This window comes from Saccostrea echinata, unplaced genomic scaffold (assembly GCF_033153115.1).
Source record: "Saccostrea echinata isolate AGI-Se365-2 ecotype Australia unplaced genomic scaffold, CSIRO_AGI_Sech_v1 ptg000008l, whole genome shotgun sequence".
Classification (NCBI taxonomy): domain Eukaryota; kingdom Metazoa; phylum Mollusca; class Bivalvia; order Ostreida; family Ostreidae; genus Saccostrea; species Saccostrea echinata.
Window position 1 is genome coordinate 2606997 of NW_026889757.1, and position 19977 is coordinate 2626973.

The window sequence follows — 19977 nt, forward strand, 5'->3', positions numbered from 1 at the left end:
ACCAATTGAAAGCATGGCTATTAGAAATTAATACCTTTATACATAAAAACATAAATAAAAAAATTAAAAACCAAATAGTGTAATATTTAATAAACGGTGTAATATTTAATAAACGGTGCATGTAAAATCATTAAAAAGAAATGCTGCACTGTGACACTGTCACAGTTCTTAAGTAATAAAAACTATGTATGTTAATATAAAGTCACTGAAAGAAATAATTATATTCACATATTGAAAAAAAAATATCACTCTATCACATATTGTTTGAGACGGCTTTGTACAGCCCAGAAATGTAGCATCATCTGTCATAGAAAATAAAGTTTACCTTCTTCTTCTCTGCTGGAGAGTATTGATAAAAAAGAATAGCTTGCCTCAATCATCTTTAACCTCCCTAAAGTCTAGTATTTTAAAAACATTTGTAAAAAGGACTAGTTTCCTTAAAAAGTCCTACTGAATTGTACTTTTTTTGGCACTAAGCTGTACAGGAATGTACATTCTGCTATAAGCTACATTATTATACATCATTATAATTATTCTATACAACACGTTATCTGATTGGTTCTAGATTATCACGTGACAGGGCCATAAAATTTCATATTTCCCTGTCGTTGTCATGCTTTTCATCATATTCAACCTCTTCGGAGACGTAATGCATTTTCCTGCAATAGTTATCGTTCGTTGAACAAAAACTCCTGAGAGAAGTTAGACGTCACAATAGCCTGGTTTACGTTGGACTTCTGTAAATTGTTTCAGTAACACTATACGTAAAAATTGAAAGTGAATTTAAGTACGGTGCAGAAATTTGAAAGTTTTCCTTGTTTCAGTATAATAAACAATTTATTGCATGAATGTTTGGGAAACATGAAGATTTATTCAGCCAAGAAATATCATATTCCCCTCGGGCGAAGCCCTCGGGGAATATGATTTTTCTTGGCTGAATAAATCTTCATAGTTCCCTCACAATCATGCAATATTTGTATATTATTTATCTTTCTCCCCAGGGATATGAACACCCCCATTAATGTTCTGACGGGACTGGACTATTGGCTGGATAACCTGATGTGTAACGTCCCAGAGGTGGCCATGTGCTTCCATTTAGATGGTATTGTACAGGTAAATTCTTTATTAGGATTTTTCCAAGTTTGCTTTTTTTTACGTAAAGTATTGAAAGATTAGCTCTAATTTTCTGAATGTTTATTTAGAGTTCAGTTTTAGGAATGTGTGACTATATCCGTATTAAAAGGAACCGTATCATTGTATATTGATTTTTCTTGTGTATCACACATCATGTTTCATTCTTGTTCTTTAAAAGTTTTTAAAAAACAAACATCTCATAATTTTTCATAAGTGTAATATTGTAAGGAACACTCGTATTTAGTCAACAAATTCTACCTCATTGAAATTCAAAATTTTATTTATTGTCTATAATTATTGAGAAACATCTCATATTTTGTTAAGCACTAAAATGGTGCAAATTCTAATTTGTAAGCTGCAAAAAAATCAAGAGAAAAAACAGGTATTCATGATTGCTGTATCGTAACTGCAATATACCAATATACTGTTATATCATTACACCCTTATTCAGTTTGTACCTTAAGTATCATTTATGGTCTTTTAATCATATGAAAAATCTTGACATTTTGAAAGAAGATAAATATTTACTCTGAAAATGTTATATATTTTACACTGATTTATTTTTTCCTTCATTTCACTCCTCCAAAAATAAATATTTTCTCAACTTATTTATTGATAAATAAGATGAAGAAAATAAGAATTGTTGCATTTCATTACATATCACATTTAATTTCATAAATTCAACATATAATTAACACAAAAACCAATTATCTCAATGTTAATTTTTCATAAAAACGAGGCAGGGGAAACCTCAAGGACACAAAGCAACCTTTAAGGACATTGGCAAGTCAGGTTTTTCCGGAGAAAAAAGGTTTAATACATGAATTTTTTTTTTACTTATAAAATAGTGATTGAGAGTGATCTCCCAAGTACCGGTAGAATTCTCTAAGCGGTGGAAACTAATAAAGCGTGTGTTACAGAGGTAAACAGAAGCACTTGTACTTCCTTTAACGGGTAGAATCATCTATACAGCAAGAAAGAAAAGTAGTAATGGCTTTGTTGCTCATTGTATTCAGGGGACAAAGAGCCAACAGGTCGTCTTTTACCATAGTTATGCTCAGTATGCTGGGGAGGGCAAAGATGTGACATATGCTGAAAGGTAGACCGACTGAGAACAGTTCTTAGGTCACGTGAAGGAAGCAGCATTTAGTAACTACGAATAAAAATTAAAAATAAATCCATGCCAATATTTTTATGACAATGTGTTTCAATCAATTCAGTCAATTACATGATAGAACAATCAACCAGTCTCTTGACCATTGTGAATAATATAATTATAGCTGTTAAGGGAACTCAAAAAAAAAAAGATAGGTGCCGGTATGTCCATTTCTTGTTTCTATATATACATTTTTAGCCAAAATATCTAGAAATCATAGGAAATGAAGATACAATAATGTATATAATACAAAAACTATATGAAATAAGTGGAGTTTGGAGAAATATTATGGTGAAAAATTGTGTTGGTCCCTTTTATCAACATTTTACATAGGAAATGCATTGAGAATTGTTAAAACACTGATTTGACAAAATCTGAAAAAGAAGGTTGGCTTGGTAGGTTAAACGATCCAGAATATAGCCTGTTTAGTACAATTAAACCTACTCAAGAGTTCTTGAAAAATTCTATTCAATAACCAGGAACCTTGCCAATGTCCTTAATGGTTTGTAACAAACATAGTATTCCTTGGTTCTATCTATTTATACTGAGTGTGAAAGCTGAAGTACCTATATATATATAGTACTAGTGTGAGGATACGAAAATTTACAGAAACTACCAAAACTAAAAATGTACAGAAATAAATTTTGAGAAATGTGAATCCCATGCATGAATTGTGAATGCCATGCATGAAACTTTGCAGTTGGATGTGAGTAATTTAGCTTCTTGTAATTGATAGAAATATGAACTTATAAAGACCGAGGATATTCCTAACCTTAAGGACTCCGAGTTTGACCCTCATATGGTGACGGACATTGCCTGCAATATATTATCTTTCCTGAAATCGAATGCCACAAAGGAGGGGCACACCTACTGGTTATACAAAGGTCAGTTTATTCAAATAAAAGGGACAAATTAAAGTGTTACTGAAGTGCAATATTGAAGCTTATGTACATGAACTTCTTTAAATGCTATTATTTTTTCCTGTTGTTATAATAATAATAATCAGTGAGATTGACCGTTGTTGCCAGGGGTTATATCTGCAATTCTAACAGTTGTCACTGAGGCTTGCATACAAATGAGCTGGTACATGATGGCAGAAATTTCTGTCCAATTTACCAAGTTTAGATAAACTCTACATATGATTTAAGGTAGTAGAATTAGTCCCATGCAGAATTATTATATTTTTAAGGAGTGGACGATGATGTGGTCAAGCTATATGACCTGACCTCTTTAGCGGACAGTCAGGAGGATCAGTCTAACCCATTCACCGTCCCCCTCGGCAGACTACTGTATCGTGTAGCCTGCAACATGTGGAGAAACGGAAACAAAAGTAGAAGAAGAATCCGACTGCTATTAGAAAACTGCTTACTGCTGTTAGATGAAGAGAAACATTCTCAGGTTTGTTCATGATTTGGTTGGGGAAGAAAGTAAAGTTTTCAGTATACTCTCTCAAATTCTTTGTTTGCCCTATGTCATACATCTTGTAATGTTGTTGTATTTGATATGAGATGTGTGAATCATTTGCAGGATTGCACTACAAAATTAGGTCTATAAACAGATGATGCATGTTTTTTGGACTATTCATCTCTGTCAGAAATTTTATTTCTTTGATATAGACCTAAGATTTGATAGACCTTGACATAAGTAAATGCAAAACATGTACCTATATTTTGGATAACATATCTTGATCTGTATCTTACATAGGTAGATACAGTAAAACTTGTTTAGTATGAACATGGATATAGTGAATTTACGGATATAGCGAAGTTTTTTGCCATCCCTGGCAAAATTCCTAACAATTCCTTGTAAAATTTTACAGCTATAATGAACTTGTATACAGTGAATTTACGGTTATACGAATTAATTTTGTGTCCCCTAAAAGTTAAAAATAACGAAATGTTTATCCTTTAAAGCAAATATTCAAAGATTTCAATTTTTTAAGTATTGAACTGATATTAACTTTGGTAATATTCATATTTGAAACTCAATTCATCCGAACACTGTTGAACTGCAAGGTAAATTATGTATTTTATACTTCCCTTAATACAATTGATAGTCATACTTGAAGGAAAAAATCTGTATTGCAAATTCGCTATGTATACTTTAATGAATTCGTTATATGGATATAATGATTACGGATATAGTGAAGTAAATTTGCAGGTCCCAAGAACTTCTCTACAACTGAGTTTTACTGTATTTTCAGACATCACAATGGGAATTGACCATTTGAATATGAAATCGGTGAATGAATAAAGTTTATGTTTGTGTAGAATGGCCATTTCTAATTACCTTCAGTAGTGTTTTATATCCTCTTTGATAAGAGTAATAGGATGAGATATTGAGATGAAATACCATGACTAGGATTAACCTAAACCGTGACTGCACAATTTTTAAATTAAAGCATGTTTATCTCTTTCATGGATGACTAGCTCAGATCATCTTCAACTTAACAATGCTCATCAGGAGTCTTTCAAACTTTATTACAGTAACTGTTCTAGTTTTCTTTACAGCCATAATATGTATCTACAGAGTGCCACTACAACTGGAAATGACCTTAAATGACCTTAGATTTTGACATTGACCTTTGTAATATGTTTCTCTCACTTGAGGATGACCTGATTTGTCCAATCAAGCATCAGACTCCATTCTCATATTTTAGCTCCCATCTTTAAAATATAGTCACCCCTACTATAAAAATACACAGGAGAGGTATCTAAAAATAGAAAATTTGCTACCACCAATTTTGATTGGACCCCCACATTTTAAACGTATCATTTTTAACTTAATTTTTTCTAGATATTTTGTGTATTTAGTACTCCATATGTCTCCTATCTATCTCCTTTATAATGACCAAATAAACATACCCATTTATGTTGTGGTAACAAGGTATTTCAAATCCAATACACACACTTTTCTCTTGAAAGAGGCACCTCAGGGGTAGTGTCAAGAGAGTTAACTGGGGAGGATTTATAGATCTAACAAATTCAACAATAGTTTTACTACTACTGTTCAGTGATCTCATTTTTATACCCCCTACAAATGAAATTTGGGGGGGAGGAGGGATACGAATCATCACTTGTCCTTCTGTCCATCCATCCATCTGTCTTAACAGTCTTGTCCAGGCTACATCTTTTTAATGGAGAATCACTGGAAGCTCATACATGGTACATAGGTTGCTTATGACCCACTCATGTGTCATGATGTTGACCCAAGGTCATTCTAGCAAGTTCAAGGTTATGGACAGAAAATTTAAAAATTGTCTGGGTTATAACTTTGTAATGGAAAATCACTGGAAGTGCATACTTGGTATAAAGATTGCTTTAGATCCAAGGGTGTCTCTTGACCTTGGCCCAAGATCATTCTGGCAAGTTCAAGTTCACTGGCAGAAAAAGTATAAAATGCTTGTCATAATTTTAATGGAGAATCAGTGGAAGGTCATACTTGGTATAGGAATTGATCTTATCCCAGTGATGTGTCATGACTTTGACATATGGTTGTTTTGGCAAGTTCAAGGTCACTGGCAGAAAAAATAAAAAAATGCTTGTCAGGGCTATAACTTTGTAATGGAAAGTATTTCAGAGCTCATACTTGATACAGAGATTGTTTATGATCTAAGGGTATGTCATGACCTTTACTCAAGTTCATTTTAGCAAGTTCAAGGTCACTGGTGTAAAAAAGTGTAAAATTTGTAACATGTCTATAATTTTCTAATGGAGAAACACTGCATGTCCATATTTCACTGAAAAATTTCTAATGACCAGAGGATTTGTCATTGTTTTGTAACCAACTTGAAGGTTTTTTGGCAAGTTCAAGGTCACATTTACAAAATTTGAATTGGCACTTTAAAAATTTGCGGCTGGAGGGGGTATTATTTTGTGAGCTTGCACACAGTACCTCTTGTATAGTGTAGGTGAAGCATTTGATATGTATATGTTTCACTGAATTGTTAGCTCACCTGAGCCAAAGGCTTAAGTGAGCTATCCTGATCAAAGTCTGACCATTGTCTGTGGTTGTTACTGTTGTCATTAGGGCTTTATCAATATATCGATATGTATCGATATTCAAGAATGTATCGTATTGAAAAAATAACTTCCAATACATATTGGGCAGGCAGTTTTTCTTATAATTCTGTGAAAAAGCTGGGAATTTCAATCACCAAAGATTATATTTAACTGTTTTTAATTAAAACTGATCAATAATGATATAAACATTAATAAGGAGATAGCACATAATAAATATGTATTACAAAATACATTGACAATTATATTTTAACATGTTGGTTTTACAGTCGTTAAAAAGTTTGAATTTGAAGTGTATTTTGTAATGACAGTGAGACAAGAACTTAGAAATGGGTTATAAAACACTCAGTTTTTATAAAATGTATGTATTAAATGATTTAAAAGACTTTTTTGATAGACTTGTTAAAGAATCCAATATTTCTCATATCGCTTTATAAAATGTTGTATCGAAATTTTTTGCTCAATACACAGCCCTATAGTTGTCATCATTATTTTCATCATCATAAATGTTTCACATTTTCATTTTCTCCAGAAACACTGGCCAAATTTAAATCAAATTTGGCACAGAGTATCCATGAGTGAAGGTGATTGAGGTTTGTTCAAATAAAGGGTCATGGGTTCTTGAAAGCTAGGGCAGATAATCAAGAAAGGCAAAAATAGGGTGAGTGTCATAAAAAATTCTTTTCAAGAACCACCGGGCCAAAAAGATAAAACTTAAAGTAAAAGTTTCCTGAGAAAATGTAGATTCAGATTTGTTAAATCTTGCCTCTTTGAAAATCTACTTCCCAAGAACAGCAGGACCTATGATTAGTGATATTAGTATCCAAGCATCCCCAGGTATTGCAGATTAAAGTTTGTTCAAATCATGGTCCTTAGGGGTAGGATGAGGCCCCAATAGGGGATCAAAGTTTTACATGGGTATATATGTTTAAATAAAATAAAAAATATGTTTAAAAACCTTCCTCTCAAGTATAGCAGGACCATAGTTGGTGATAATTACCAGTATATCCAAGCATCCCCAGGTATTTCAAATTTATGTTTGTTCAAATCATGGCTCAGGTGTATGGTGTGCCCCAAAAGGGGATGAAAGCATGAGATGGGAATTTATAGGAAAATATTTTTAAAAATTTTCTTCTCAAGTATAGCAGAGACCATGATGATTGATATTTATATGAAAGCATCTTCAGATATGGCAGATTCTAGTTTGTTCAAAACATTGCCCTAAGAAATAGGGTTTGACCACAGAAGGGTAACAATGCTATACATGGAAAAAATTGTATAGAATTTTCCTTACATGAACAGTAGAGCCAAGATGATTGACATTGTCAGGTCATATAGATTAAAGTTTTTGACCCCTAGGGTAGAGTGGGGCCCACAGTAGAGAAGCAAACAAAAAATTTTTTAAAAATATCTTGTAAAAAAAATTGTGGTCATGATTATTTATTTTAATATGCAAGCATCTTCAGGTAGTGTAGATTCTAGTTTGTTCAAATCATGGCCCTTGGCGCTAGAGTGTGGACAATGTTCCAAAGAAAAACAGGGCCAAGGTGACTCAAGTGAGCATTGAGATCCATGGACCTCTTGTTATGTATAAATTCTCTTTTATATCAATCTCCAAGACAATCATAACAAAATATAATTATGAACAAAAGACTGCTTGTTTGGCAGGTTTTTTTAAAAACAATTTGAAGTCTTATTAACACTTGTTATGAGTATTAATAAATGATTAATGGCTCTGCTCTGCATGAAAATGTTAAAAAATTTACTGTAGCTGAAAGTGATAATATATAGATATATAAATATATATTGAAGCTAACTGATTTGCAAAACATAATAAATTTAACAAACACATTAATTTTAAAATATATTAAACAAATATATAATAATCTTCTTTTTAAGGGTATAATAAGATAGATGTATCATTGTCTTTGATGAGAAAAAAAAATCATTAGCCACTTTATTTGATTTTATTGAAATTTCAACACATTTAAAATATTTTATTTTCCATCAGTGCAATGTCAACATATGTATTGTTTGATGTACAAACAATTATACAGATAATACCCTATTGTTTCTGAAAGGAAAACATTCAGTAAATTAATTTAGAAAGCTCTTAATGTAACAAAAAATACAAGTTAAGATTAAAAATTTATTTTCAATTAATATTGAAGATGATTCGTTAAATAACAAAATTTTAAATGATTTGTGTATTTGAACAAATGCAGTGATGTACATGTATTATATGCATGAATCATGGCTGATTCAGTTAATCATGTCTTTGATTAAACTGTTACCCAATGAATGCATTTTTGACACAAAATATCATGAAATAAATGGCTGATAGATGGCGGAGGGTGCTTAGGATTTTTCTACAAACAAGTCTGTAGAATTAATTAAGCAGTGTGCAGTCAAAACATGGGTGTGGAAAGTGAATTTCTTAATGATGTTGAGTTACATGGAGTTGTCTGTGTGTGACAAGTGACCATCTGACATTATGCAATTATATCACAGGCTTCTAGGGTGACATACTGAAGGCATCGGGTGACACAATCCAGGGCTTTTCTATCACCAAGAGTCAAATATTCTGATATATAGTCACCTGAGAAGCCATGTGGTATATATTATATAACATTTTTGAAAATAAAAAAAAATATCAAAGTCATAAAATTTTAAACAAATAATCCAAAGATGTTTTCATGACGTTTTGAACTATGCTCCAATCGAGTCCATTGTTTATGTTTGCTTTGCAACTGATGTCTTTAAATCTCAAACACAAACAACCATGTGTAGCATAAAAGCACGTGATAGTGATCGGTTTGGTGTTATAACTGTTTCCATCATGTGTTATAACTGTTTCCATCATGTGTTATAACTGTTTCGGGCATGTTTTATAACTGTTTCTGGTGTGATCTAGCATTCTTCAGGGAAGTCCTCTATGTGACCTCTAAAATTTAGTGCCAGCTGGCACCTTATCAAAACATTTTAGTTGCCAAAGCAAATTTTTTGTCGCCATGCAAAATTTTTCTTAGGCGCCAACTTTAAAAGCTGATACATGTATTGGTTAATCTAGGGTCTCATGGGGGTTGTCACAGGACGGAGTGTTTAATGCCCCTACCACTTTTGAGAGTATCTTTGTGCCCCCCACTCCCTGGTTGGAATAATTATGTAGGAGATACAGTAACTAAGAAAAGGGCAAACTAGAATTGTATAAAGACTGTTTTAGCTTTTCAAATATATTATACCAGACCCCCCCCCCCCCCCCCCCACCACCACCACCAAAACATTTATATACTATTAATAGTAAATATTACTGGGACCATGGACAGACCTTGACCTAGCTATTCCAGGTTCTCAACATATCTAATGTTGAGATACCAAAGTTTACTTTTACTTTTGAAAAACTTAAACATTAATTGTCCAGTGGTTGGTGCGCAGACTTTCATATTTCACATATGTTTTTCTTGTGACCAAACTTTTTTGGGTATAAACATTTTAACCTTTAACTTTGTCCTTCGAGTTTGACCTACTTTTGAAAATTTAAACCTGGACCATTGAATGGCTGCTGCAAGGGCTTTCATATTTCACAGGTGTATTCCTTATGATAAGACCTCTCTTTGGGTTCCAACATTTTTGATCTGTTGATTTTGACCTTTGAGTTTGACTTGCATTTGAGAAACTTTATCCTTCATCACAAGCTGCCATATGGGGGATATCTGTGTGTCACAAACAATCTTGTTTGTAATTGAAAATAGAAGGAGGTGCTGAAAATCCCACTCTGGGCACTTGGTGTGCATTGTGTCCTTAGACAAGGCACTTTATCTGCATTGTCTCAGTCCACCCAGCTGCTACGTGTATGGGCACTGTCTTAGGCTGGGACTTACTGTAACTATGGGCACTGGCTTAGGCTGGGACTTGCTGTAACCTGCTATGGGCACTGGCTTAGGCTGGGACTTACTGTAACCTGCTATGGGCACTGGCTTAGGCTGGGACTTACTTTAACCTGCTATGGACTTGTGGTCCATCCAGGGGGAGTCAATGACTTTCATCGGAGAGAAACTGGGTATAAATGTCAGCTCTGTTAGCTTTTTATCTTGGAGAAGGCTCTAACTTAACTCATTGTTGACTCTTAGTTTAAAAACTGGTATATGATTTTCAGGAACTTGCTTCTGCCCCAGTTCTTCACTTTAAATAGAAGGCGATAAAGAGCTACATGTAGTTTTCATTTATCAACTAGAAATTTAAATTTATACTTTGCAATCCTCCCATATCATCTTTTGTAAATTCAGGGTAAAATTAGGAGAAAGTGGGTAATGAAATTCCTTGCAGGGTTGTTTAACTTTAATGAATAGAAATAAGAATAAACTTAATAGTCTAAAATATAGAGACCATATGCAAGATTTAGTGACTAGATCAAATTTATGCTGATTATAAATTTATTTCAGTTAGGCCATCTTAAAAAAATATGTTTGCTTGCCCTCTCCCGACTGAGGATAAAAAAAATTGGGTAGGTAGGTATGGAAAAAAAAAATTTATTCAAAAACACCTGCGAGTGTGAAGTTAAAATAGTTATTAATGAATAAAAAAAATAATTGTTTCCTGGAAGTCAAAAAACAAGTTTTGAGTCAGGCCGTTTTTAGTCAGTCGGTTGGGAGAGGGCAACCAAATAATTTTTAAAGATGGCCCTACTCAGTTTTATACATTTTATAATCAAGAATTTTGGCCATGTCCAATATCTGCAGGATTTTGTGCCTGAACCTTTGCAAAAATTAAAATTGTGGAAATCTGAATGCTAAAAATGTTCCTTAAATGGACAAAACACAAATTTAAAGTTATTGAATGCCCATTATACATTGAAAGTTTTCTCATTGAATCAATTCTGTTTGTAGATATGTACATCAGCCCACTACCTTCTTTCTGATGTGGTAGTGCCAGATGCCATTATAGAAGATGGCTGGAAAGACACCACTGAGAAAGACTCTGATGGAGAGGAAACTAATTCCCATTCTAAACAGGTAGGCTGGGGTGAAAAACACAGTCTGAACAGGTAAATAGGACACCACATTCTGAACAGGTAAATAGGAGGACACAACATTCTGAACAGGTAAATAGGAGGACACTACATACTGAACAGGTAAATAGGAGGACACAACATTCTGAACAGATAAATAGGAGAACACAACATTTTGAACAGGTAAATAGGAGGACACCACATTCTGAACAGGTAAATAGGAGGACACCACATTCTGAGCAGGTAAATAGGACACTACATTCTGAACACGAATTTAGGAAAGAAACAATGCTATGAACAAGAACTAGGGTTGAAACTACATTTTAAATAGGAGATTAAGGGTAAATAAACATGTTCTACTGTACTACATGTACATGTATAACATGTTAGGTTATTGAGGAAGCAACCAGATTTGGAATTCACTTGTCCCTTGGGACCAGGGTTTGGGTTCTGTGGTTAATTATAATGCTAATTTGGTCATCTTTGAAAATCTTTACTCAGGAGTATCAAGCATTCCAGGCAAACTGAATGGTATTTATTACAGTAGGCAGCTAATCCACTACCATAATTGTGAAATTCTTGGGTTTAGACCCCGGGGTGGGGAAAAGTAGATTTATATTTTGAAAAAATATTATACAATGTATATTTGTAAGTCTTATTTATTCCTGGACATAGAAGGCCAACTACCAGTATATATGTGAAAGCTGCAGCTAGGTTCCTTTGCCAAATCATGAAATTTGTGATCCATGGGCTTAGGTCCTAGGCTGGGACTTAGTTGACCATATTATTTTTCAAATCAGCTGTAATACTGGTAATCATTTATCTCATTTTACAGTCAGATAATTCCGACATAGAAGATGAACAGTTTACATCGGTAACATTAAAATCACTGTGTGATCAGAATAGCTACAGAAAACAGGCAAGCCCGACTAAGAGCACGCCAGTGGTGACTGAGGTCAAGAGTTCACAGGTGGTGGCTGATGTCACAGAGAGGTGTCTGGATGCTGTTAAACATACCGCAAGGGTAAGTTTTAACTCAATGTCTATTTATATTGCTAGTTGACAGGTCATTAGCATTGCAGTATAAAGTCTAGCTGATTTTGTGCTCTGTCAGTAGTCTGAATGGTGACCAAGTGATGGTGAGTGAAGGATGTGGTATATACCTACAGTGTAATTATTGGCTAAGAGAACAAAACAAGTTCATTGTCTCCTAAGACAGCAAATATTTCCTGAGTCCTGAGACACAGCTGAGGTTGTTGAGTTGCAGTGGAAAGAGACAATAAACTTGCTTATTGTCCAAATAGTCAGTAAATAGGTGTTTTATTACACTGAAGCAGACTCTACTTTAATATGTCACAATCCAGATTAAACCAGAAGATTTTGGAGAAGATTCACAGGGAAAATGGAATGCTGCGATGACTATTGCGATGACTAGTTCTATGACTGTTTCACTTTGGGCAAATAGCACAAAAAACTATTTGACGGTTGTGGCTGTTTAGAAAAAAATAGCAGATTTATTTATTATATTTTTATATAGAAAAAAATCATAAAGGTGTAATAATTTACTTTATTTTAAGATTTGAAATATGCAGTCTGTATGAATCAATGATTAATCAATTCATATAGTGAATGAAGGAGTGAGAAAGTGAATGCTAAGATAAAAATCTTGAATGTGTCTTATTAAATATAGGATCTCCCATGGTTTGTGGTTAGATATGATTTTTATCCAACAAGTTGCGTTTTTTATCCCTGAGCACATTTGGATATTTTACTAGAAAATGATGTTAATGGTAACCTAACAACAAAACTTTATGAAAAATGTGATGACTTCAATTTTTCTATCGTCAACTTCCCTTACTTATTTAGCATGTGGAGTTTGTCTCCCAGTTGATTTAATGCACAAGAGCATGTTCTATGTATGAACAAATTTTTAAATGAGGCAAACTATTGACAAAAAGTTGATGAAACAAGGATATCAACAGTTTCGTTTAAAGTCAGCGTTTTGCAAGTTCTATGGTCGATACAATGACCTTGTCAGCAGGTACAATCTATCATGAAGTCTAATGTTGACTGACGTTTTTCATACTAATTTTTAGGACATTATTTACACACTGAAATATTTACATTTGCTGTGTTTTTCCACTTAACCAACCATGAAATTGATGTAAATGCCATTTTCAGGTTGAAATATACATGGAGAAACTCGCGCTAAATGACGTTACAATGAGGCTAGAGAGATGTTTGTAAAAATATAACGATATAGGGCAGCAAGAAATTCAAATATATTTTTGGTGCTTTTTTAACATTTTATAAAATGTAAATCTAGGAAATATTTTTAAGTTTAGTGTGAATTATTGGTGTATAAATCACACAGACTTGCATGTGTATTTACATGAAGTGCTAGTGCGCTTCATGAAATATGCATATGTGACAATAATACCAATACCTTGATCACACAAAACTTCAAAACTTCAAAACATTCTTTAATTATATCACTGCATTTTGTTGGGCTGTCTGCAATAAACAGACTGTACATAAAATATATAAAATTAAAACAATATATTAACCATGATCTGAGTTATAATAAAATTGTGTTTTTTTCCCCATTTGTTTTTTATGAATTTGATTAATGAGATAAAATGTTCAAGGAAAATCAGGTCTAGTAAGGGCCTTTATTATAGAGGCTGCAGAGTGTTGCTCTGTGTTTTTTCTTAGTGTATATATAGATTCTTTTTTTATGCCCCCGGATCGAAAGATCCCGGGGGTATATTGTTTTTGTCCTGTCTGTCTGTTTGTCTGTTTATCTGTTTGTCTGTTTGTCTGTCTGTCTGTTGTCAACTTTTACCTTGCCCATAACTTTTGATTGGTTGGAGCTATGACTTTCATATTTCACATGTGTATTCCTTGTGACAAGACCTTTCTTTGGGTAACATGACCTTTTGACCTTGACCTTGGAGTTTGACCCACTTTTGCAAAATTTTATGAGACTTTAACCTTCACCATAACTTCTGAAAAGTTGGTGCTTGGGGTTTCAAACTTCACATGTGTATTCTTTGTGACAAGGCCTTCCTTTGGATACCAACAACTTTGACCTTTTGACCTTGACCTTGGAGTTTGACGTACTTTTGAAAAACTTTAACCTTGGCCATAACTTTTGAATGGTTGGTGCTTGGGGTTTCAAACTTCACAAGTGTATTCCTTGTGACAAGACATTCCTCTGTATATCAACCTCTTTGACCCTTTGACATTGACCTTGGAGTTTGACCTACTTTTGAAAAACTTTAACCTTGGCCATAACTTTTGAATGGTTGGATCTAGGGCTTTCATACTTCACATATGTAATCCTTGTGACAAGATCTTTTTTGGATACCTACCACTTTGACCCTTTGATCTTGACATAGGAGTTTGACCTACTTTTGAAAAACTTTAACCTCGGCAAAAACTTTTGAATGGTTGGTGCTAGGGCTTTCATACTTCACATATGTAATCCATGTGACAAGACCTTCCTTTGGATACCAACAACTTTGACCTTGACCTTGACGTTTTACTTACTTTTCAAAAAAATTTAACCTTCGCCATAACTTTTGAACAGTTGCAGCTAGGGCTTTCAAATTTCACAGGTATATTCCTCGAGACAAGACCTTTCTTTGGGTACCAACATTTTTTATGTTTTGGACTGGATTTTTGGGAGTTAAACTTTGGTCCAAAACTCTATATCTGACTTATACACGAGTTATAAAAAGATTGGTATTTAAGCAGGTCAATCCCTCAAATTTAAACTTAAGAAATACAACCGACTTATAGGCGGACCGACTTATAGGCGAGTATCTACGGTAATGTGTATTGTATTCAAATATATTTCAGGGATTACTGTGTCTAGATAAAGACTTCACCATACAGATACGAAAAAACAAAAACATAGTGGAGGAACAAATGACCTGTAACAAAGATACAGCAATTCCTCTGCACTACGAACCCCTCCAGAAATCAGCTCCACCCCATAACGACACAGAGCCTCCCCTACATGACAGGGATCAGTCCGTGGTGGAAACAGAGAGTTCCCTCACCTGGCATCGCACCCTCAAGGTCCTCCTGCTGAAGAAAGCCGCCGTAGCATTGTACACACTGGCCAGAGGAGCTGCAGTAGAATACCAGGCTGGAAAAAGTCTACGTCTCCTGAAAATTTCACTTCAGTGTTTTGGTTAGTGTATTCTATTCAGAGTGTGTTTGCAATGACCACCATCTGTCCTTCTTTTTGTTTGGCCATTTAACATTTAGTTCATTTTTCAAAGAAGCAGTTGAAGATAATTTCATCCAAAGTCATCCAAATTCATGAATAGGTACAAATTTGGTGAAAGAATTTCAGCTTTATTAGACTTTTATGATTTTGGTCATTCTTATGACCTTGACTTTTCCTAAATTCTATACAGCTTCATGTACAAACACAAGGAGAGTATTTTTAAAGACTGCTAGAATTCTGTGATCTTGAACTTTCCTTTCAGCATAATTGTTATAGTACCTAGTAGCTCACATTTGCCTATTTGTTATGAAGAACTTAATCATGTTAAAACCAACTGAAGACAGATGGGCAGTACATTTTCACAAATTTTGACAAACTTCATTTTTTTCGTTTCAGTAAAATTTTTTACCCTCCCTATATAAGCTTAATTGACACCACATATCCTGAATTTTTCATTTAGATCATTTTCATGAATATTTGTATATGATATAATTACTATTACTGAATATAAATATACATAAAGTTTTACTGAAGCAATTATCTGCTATGTAAGATATGAGTTTTTTTTTCAATTTGTAGATGCCATGAAAATTCTCCTGCCTGAGAAAGCAACAGAGAACAGTGAATTGTTATGTGGGATGCTGGGTCTGGCTGGAGATGTTCTGCTACTTTGTGTTCACCAGAATCTCAGTCTGCACTCAGTGATGGAGGCAATGTTTAACTACTCTGAGGATGAAATCAGTCTATCTGAAAGTGTGTCCAGGGAACTGGAAAGTTTTGGTAGGTTAGGCTGTCAAAGGGGGGTCCTGTAGGGATCTATAATTGATCTAAAATACATGTATGAGAAAGATACAATAGGTTCCATAACATGGGCTCATTAGCCCTAAATTTTTCTAAAATTGAGTTTGGTAGAAAATTGGAATCTAATTGGCATATTAAATCAATTATTTATCAGCCTGATTTCACAACATATTACCCTCATCTGGATTGTGTCATTACATTTAAAGCACATCTAATATTCTTTTAAGCAACCAATTTTTTTCAATAAAATGAGGTGAAAGGTAGTCAAGATAATTGTAGCTAGATTTTAGGTCACCTGAGTGATACAGGTGATGTATTGCAATCTCATTTTTTGTCCATCTTCATTCATTGGTTTTAAACTTTTGAACAATTTCAGCCTCCTGTCTGAAATGTTTCAACCAATTTTACAATATGTACAGTACATATAGCATCTGTGGGTGAAGGGGAACAACTTACAACTTACTTTCTGGGATCTTGAGAAATACAGCTAAAAAGATTAAAATTGTGCAGTTATTAAAGTTTTCTTCTCTACTCCAGGCATTTGACGTGCAAACTTTCAGTTATACTTTTACCGAAATAATTAAATATGACTCCTGGGCCCAGGGTTCAGGCCCTAGGATAGTGCACAATTGGTCATTATTATATACATATAAATTGAAAAGTTATTTTATCTTTAAAAGTCTTCATCTATACACCAGGGACCCGTTTTACAAAAGAACTTACGACTAAAGACCAAAAACTAAAAGTTGCTTGTAAAATCTTACAATACCTATGTTTCTATTAAAAATTGTTAGCATAAAAATATCTTCCTAAATTCTTTTCAAAAAGATTAAAACCATTTTCAAAATAATGTAAAAATGAAAGTTATTTGCATAAAAACATTTTGAACTTAGTCCTAAGTCGCAGGGCCCTGAGCATTTAACAGACACGGTTTTTGCATTATCATGATTATAATGAACAGCTAGCCCTTTACCAAAATTGTAAAATTTATGTAGAGGTAACAAAAATGAAATATTGAAAATTCCTTATAACTCTGAAAACATCCTTTCTCTTGGACATCCAGCAAGCAAACTGTTATATGGTGATAATTAATAATCGCATAGATATTGATTGTAAAATTCATGTCAAAGATTTAGGACTGAGGACCCAAGGTGGTGCTAAGTTGGTCATATATATTGGAAAGGCTTCTCTTCTGCTGGACATCTAGTATGCAACCTCTAACCATGATAATGAGAAGATAGCCCTCAGCCAAACTTGTTCAATTTTATGTCCCATGAGTTCAGACTCCAGGTTGAGGCTGTGATCATTATTATCCCCTCACAATGAAGTTGGAGGGAATATAGTAATGTACTTTTGTGAGTGTGTCTGGGGGAGGGGGATGAGTGGATTAGTGAGTGCATTTTACGCAAGTAATAATTTATATCAGGATTGATGTACTGTTCTTTTAGAAGGAGTTGATCTACTTTGTTGTGACCTTGTTCATTTTAACTTTGAAATTCTCTCTTTGGTGACATTAAGCAGGCAATTACAAGAAGCAGTTTATTTTTGACAAAAATTATGTAATTGTTTTCCCATGGGCCTAGGGGTTAGACCCTGGATGGTGATAAGTTAATCATTTATTGCAAATGCATTAAACTTTTACAATGTGCTCTTGAACATTAAAGCTAGTAAAAACTGTATACATAAAGACAATGGACTTTGAGCCCTTGACCAAATTGTGTGAAATTTTGTGTCCCCACTGTACAGTACTAAGGTCTTGGTTAACTTGATCCCATTTTGAAAATAAATCATGTTGAAAAATCTTCTATACTCCTGAGCACCTAAGAAACAAACTTATTGCAATGTAATTATGAATATAGAGTCTATTTACAAATTGTAAATACAGTAAAACATGCTTAGAGTGAACACGCTTATAATGAATTGACACTTATAGTGAAGTGATTTTCAATCGATCCCTGTAACTTTAAACTGTGTTGTAAACTTAACAGATATAACAAATTATGCTTATAATGAAGCAAAATCGTCTGTCCCTGGTACTTAGTTATAAGGGTGTTTTACTGTATTTCACATTGATCCAGACTTCTAGGTGGGGCTGAGTTGGTCATATCTGACTGAAAGTCAGTTGACTGTCAAGGCCTACATGTATGAGCCTCATTTCTTACATGACAGAGAGTCAAAGAAAAGAGATACTTTGCAGTAAATGGAGAAAAAATCATCAAAAACAATCCTGAAATGTCCAAATATGTGTGTTCTTATTTGTATAGAAATTTTCCTGTATGAATTAGAAATGTTACTGGATGGAATGATTTGTTTGCTTTGCAAATTTATTTAAAGTTATCTTTCTAAAAACCTACATATTATTTTTTCAGAGTATGATTGGGTGTTTGAGCTTAAAATAGGAGACATTGAAGGTTGTTTAAACCAGTGCTGTAAGTGTTACCAGGAAGCTCTGAATGTTCTCAAATCATCAGAGAATGATGACAAACCTGATACTGCGATATCCCTACAGAAACGCTTTGCCAACATTAAAAATGAGCTAGGTGTGTGGTATATGAACCAGGCCCAGATCTGTCTTCAAAAAGATGGTAGGTATAAACTTTTCTACATTGTATAGTAGTTTTACAAGTGAATAATGGCTCCCCAATCATGATAAGGAATTTATTCAAATTAGGCTGTATTTTTAGCTCACCTCGACGAAGTCGAGATGAGCTTATGCTATACCCCCGGTGTCGGCGTCGGCGTCGGTGTCGGCGTCGGCGTTAGCGTCGGCGTCCCAGGTTAAAGTTTTAGGAGCAAGTCCCATTCCCAAGTAACTATAAGCCCTACCTGGACCAAACTTGCATGGATGATGCATCTAGGGATGGACACTACCACACTTGCTTCGGATGCTGGATCTGACCTAGATTTTCCAGATGAGTGACCAGGTTAAAGTTTTAGGAGCAGGTCCATTCCCAAGTAACTATAAGCCCTACCTTGACCAAACTTGCATGGATGATGCATCTAGGGATGGACACTACCACACTTGCTTCGGATGCTGGATCTGATGTAGATTTTCCAGATGAGTGACCAGGTTAAAGTTTTAGGAGCAGGTCCATTCCCAAGTAACTATAAGCCCTACCTGGACCAAACTTGCATGGATGATGCATCTAGGGATGGACACTACCACACTTGCTTCGGATGCTGGATCTGACCTAGATTTTCCAGATGAGTGACCAGGTTAAAGTTTTAGGAGCAGGTCCATTCCCAAGTAACTATAAGCCCTACCTTGACCAAACTTGCATGGATGATGCATCTAGGGATGGACATGGCCACACTTACTTCGGATGCTGGATCTGATGTAGATTTTTAGATGTGTACCAGGTTAAAGTTTTAGGAGCAGGTCCATTCCCAAGTAACTATAAGCCCTACCTTGACCAAACTTGCATGGATGATGCATCTAGGGATGGACACTACCACACTTGCTTCGGATGCTGGATCTGACCTAGATTTTCCAGATGAGTGACCAGGTTAAAGTTTTAGGAGCAGGTCCATTCCCAAGTAACTATAAGCCCTACCTTGACCAAACTTGCATGGATGATGCATCTAGGGATGGACATGGCCACACTTACTTCGGATGCTG

The 19977-nt window shown here is 34.5% G+C and overlaps 1 protein-coding gene across 1 annotated transcript in view; it reads left to right on the forward strand.

Moving 5' to 3' along the window:
* Positions 1-19977, forward strand: part of LOC133180933 (erythroid differentiation-related factor 1-like) — a 70337-nt gene that overhangs the window by 12945 nt on the left and 37415 nt on the right. The window contains exons 9-16 of the mRNA XM_061315397.1: positions 1002-1113; positions 3027-3174; positions 3480-3688; positions 11196-11321; positions 12153-12341; positions 15182-15518; positions 16137-16337; positions 18728-18943. Of these exons, the coding sequence (XP_061171381.1) occupies positions 1002-1113; positions 3027-3174; positions 3480-3688; positions 11196-11321; positions 12153-12341; positions 15182-15518; positions 16137-16337; positions 18728-18943 (1538 nt within the window). The remainder of the gene's footprint in view (positions 1-1001; positions 1114-3026; positions 3175-3479; positions 3689-11195; positions 11322-12152; positions 12342-15181; positions 15519-16136; positions 16338-18727; positions 18944-19977) is intronic.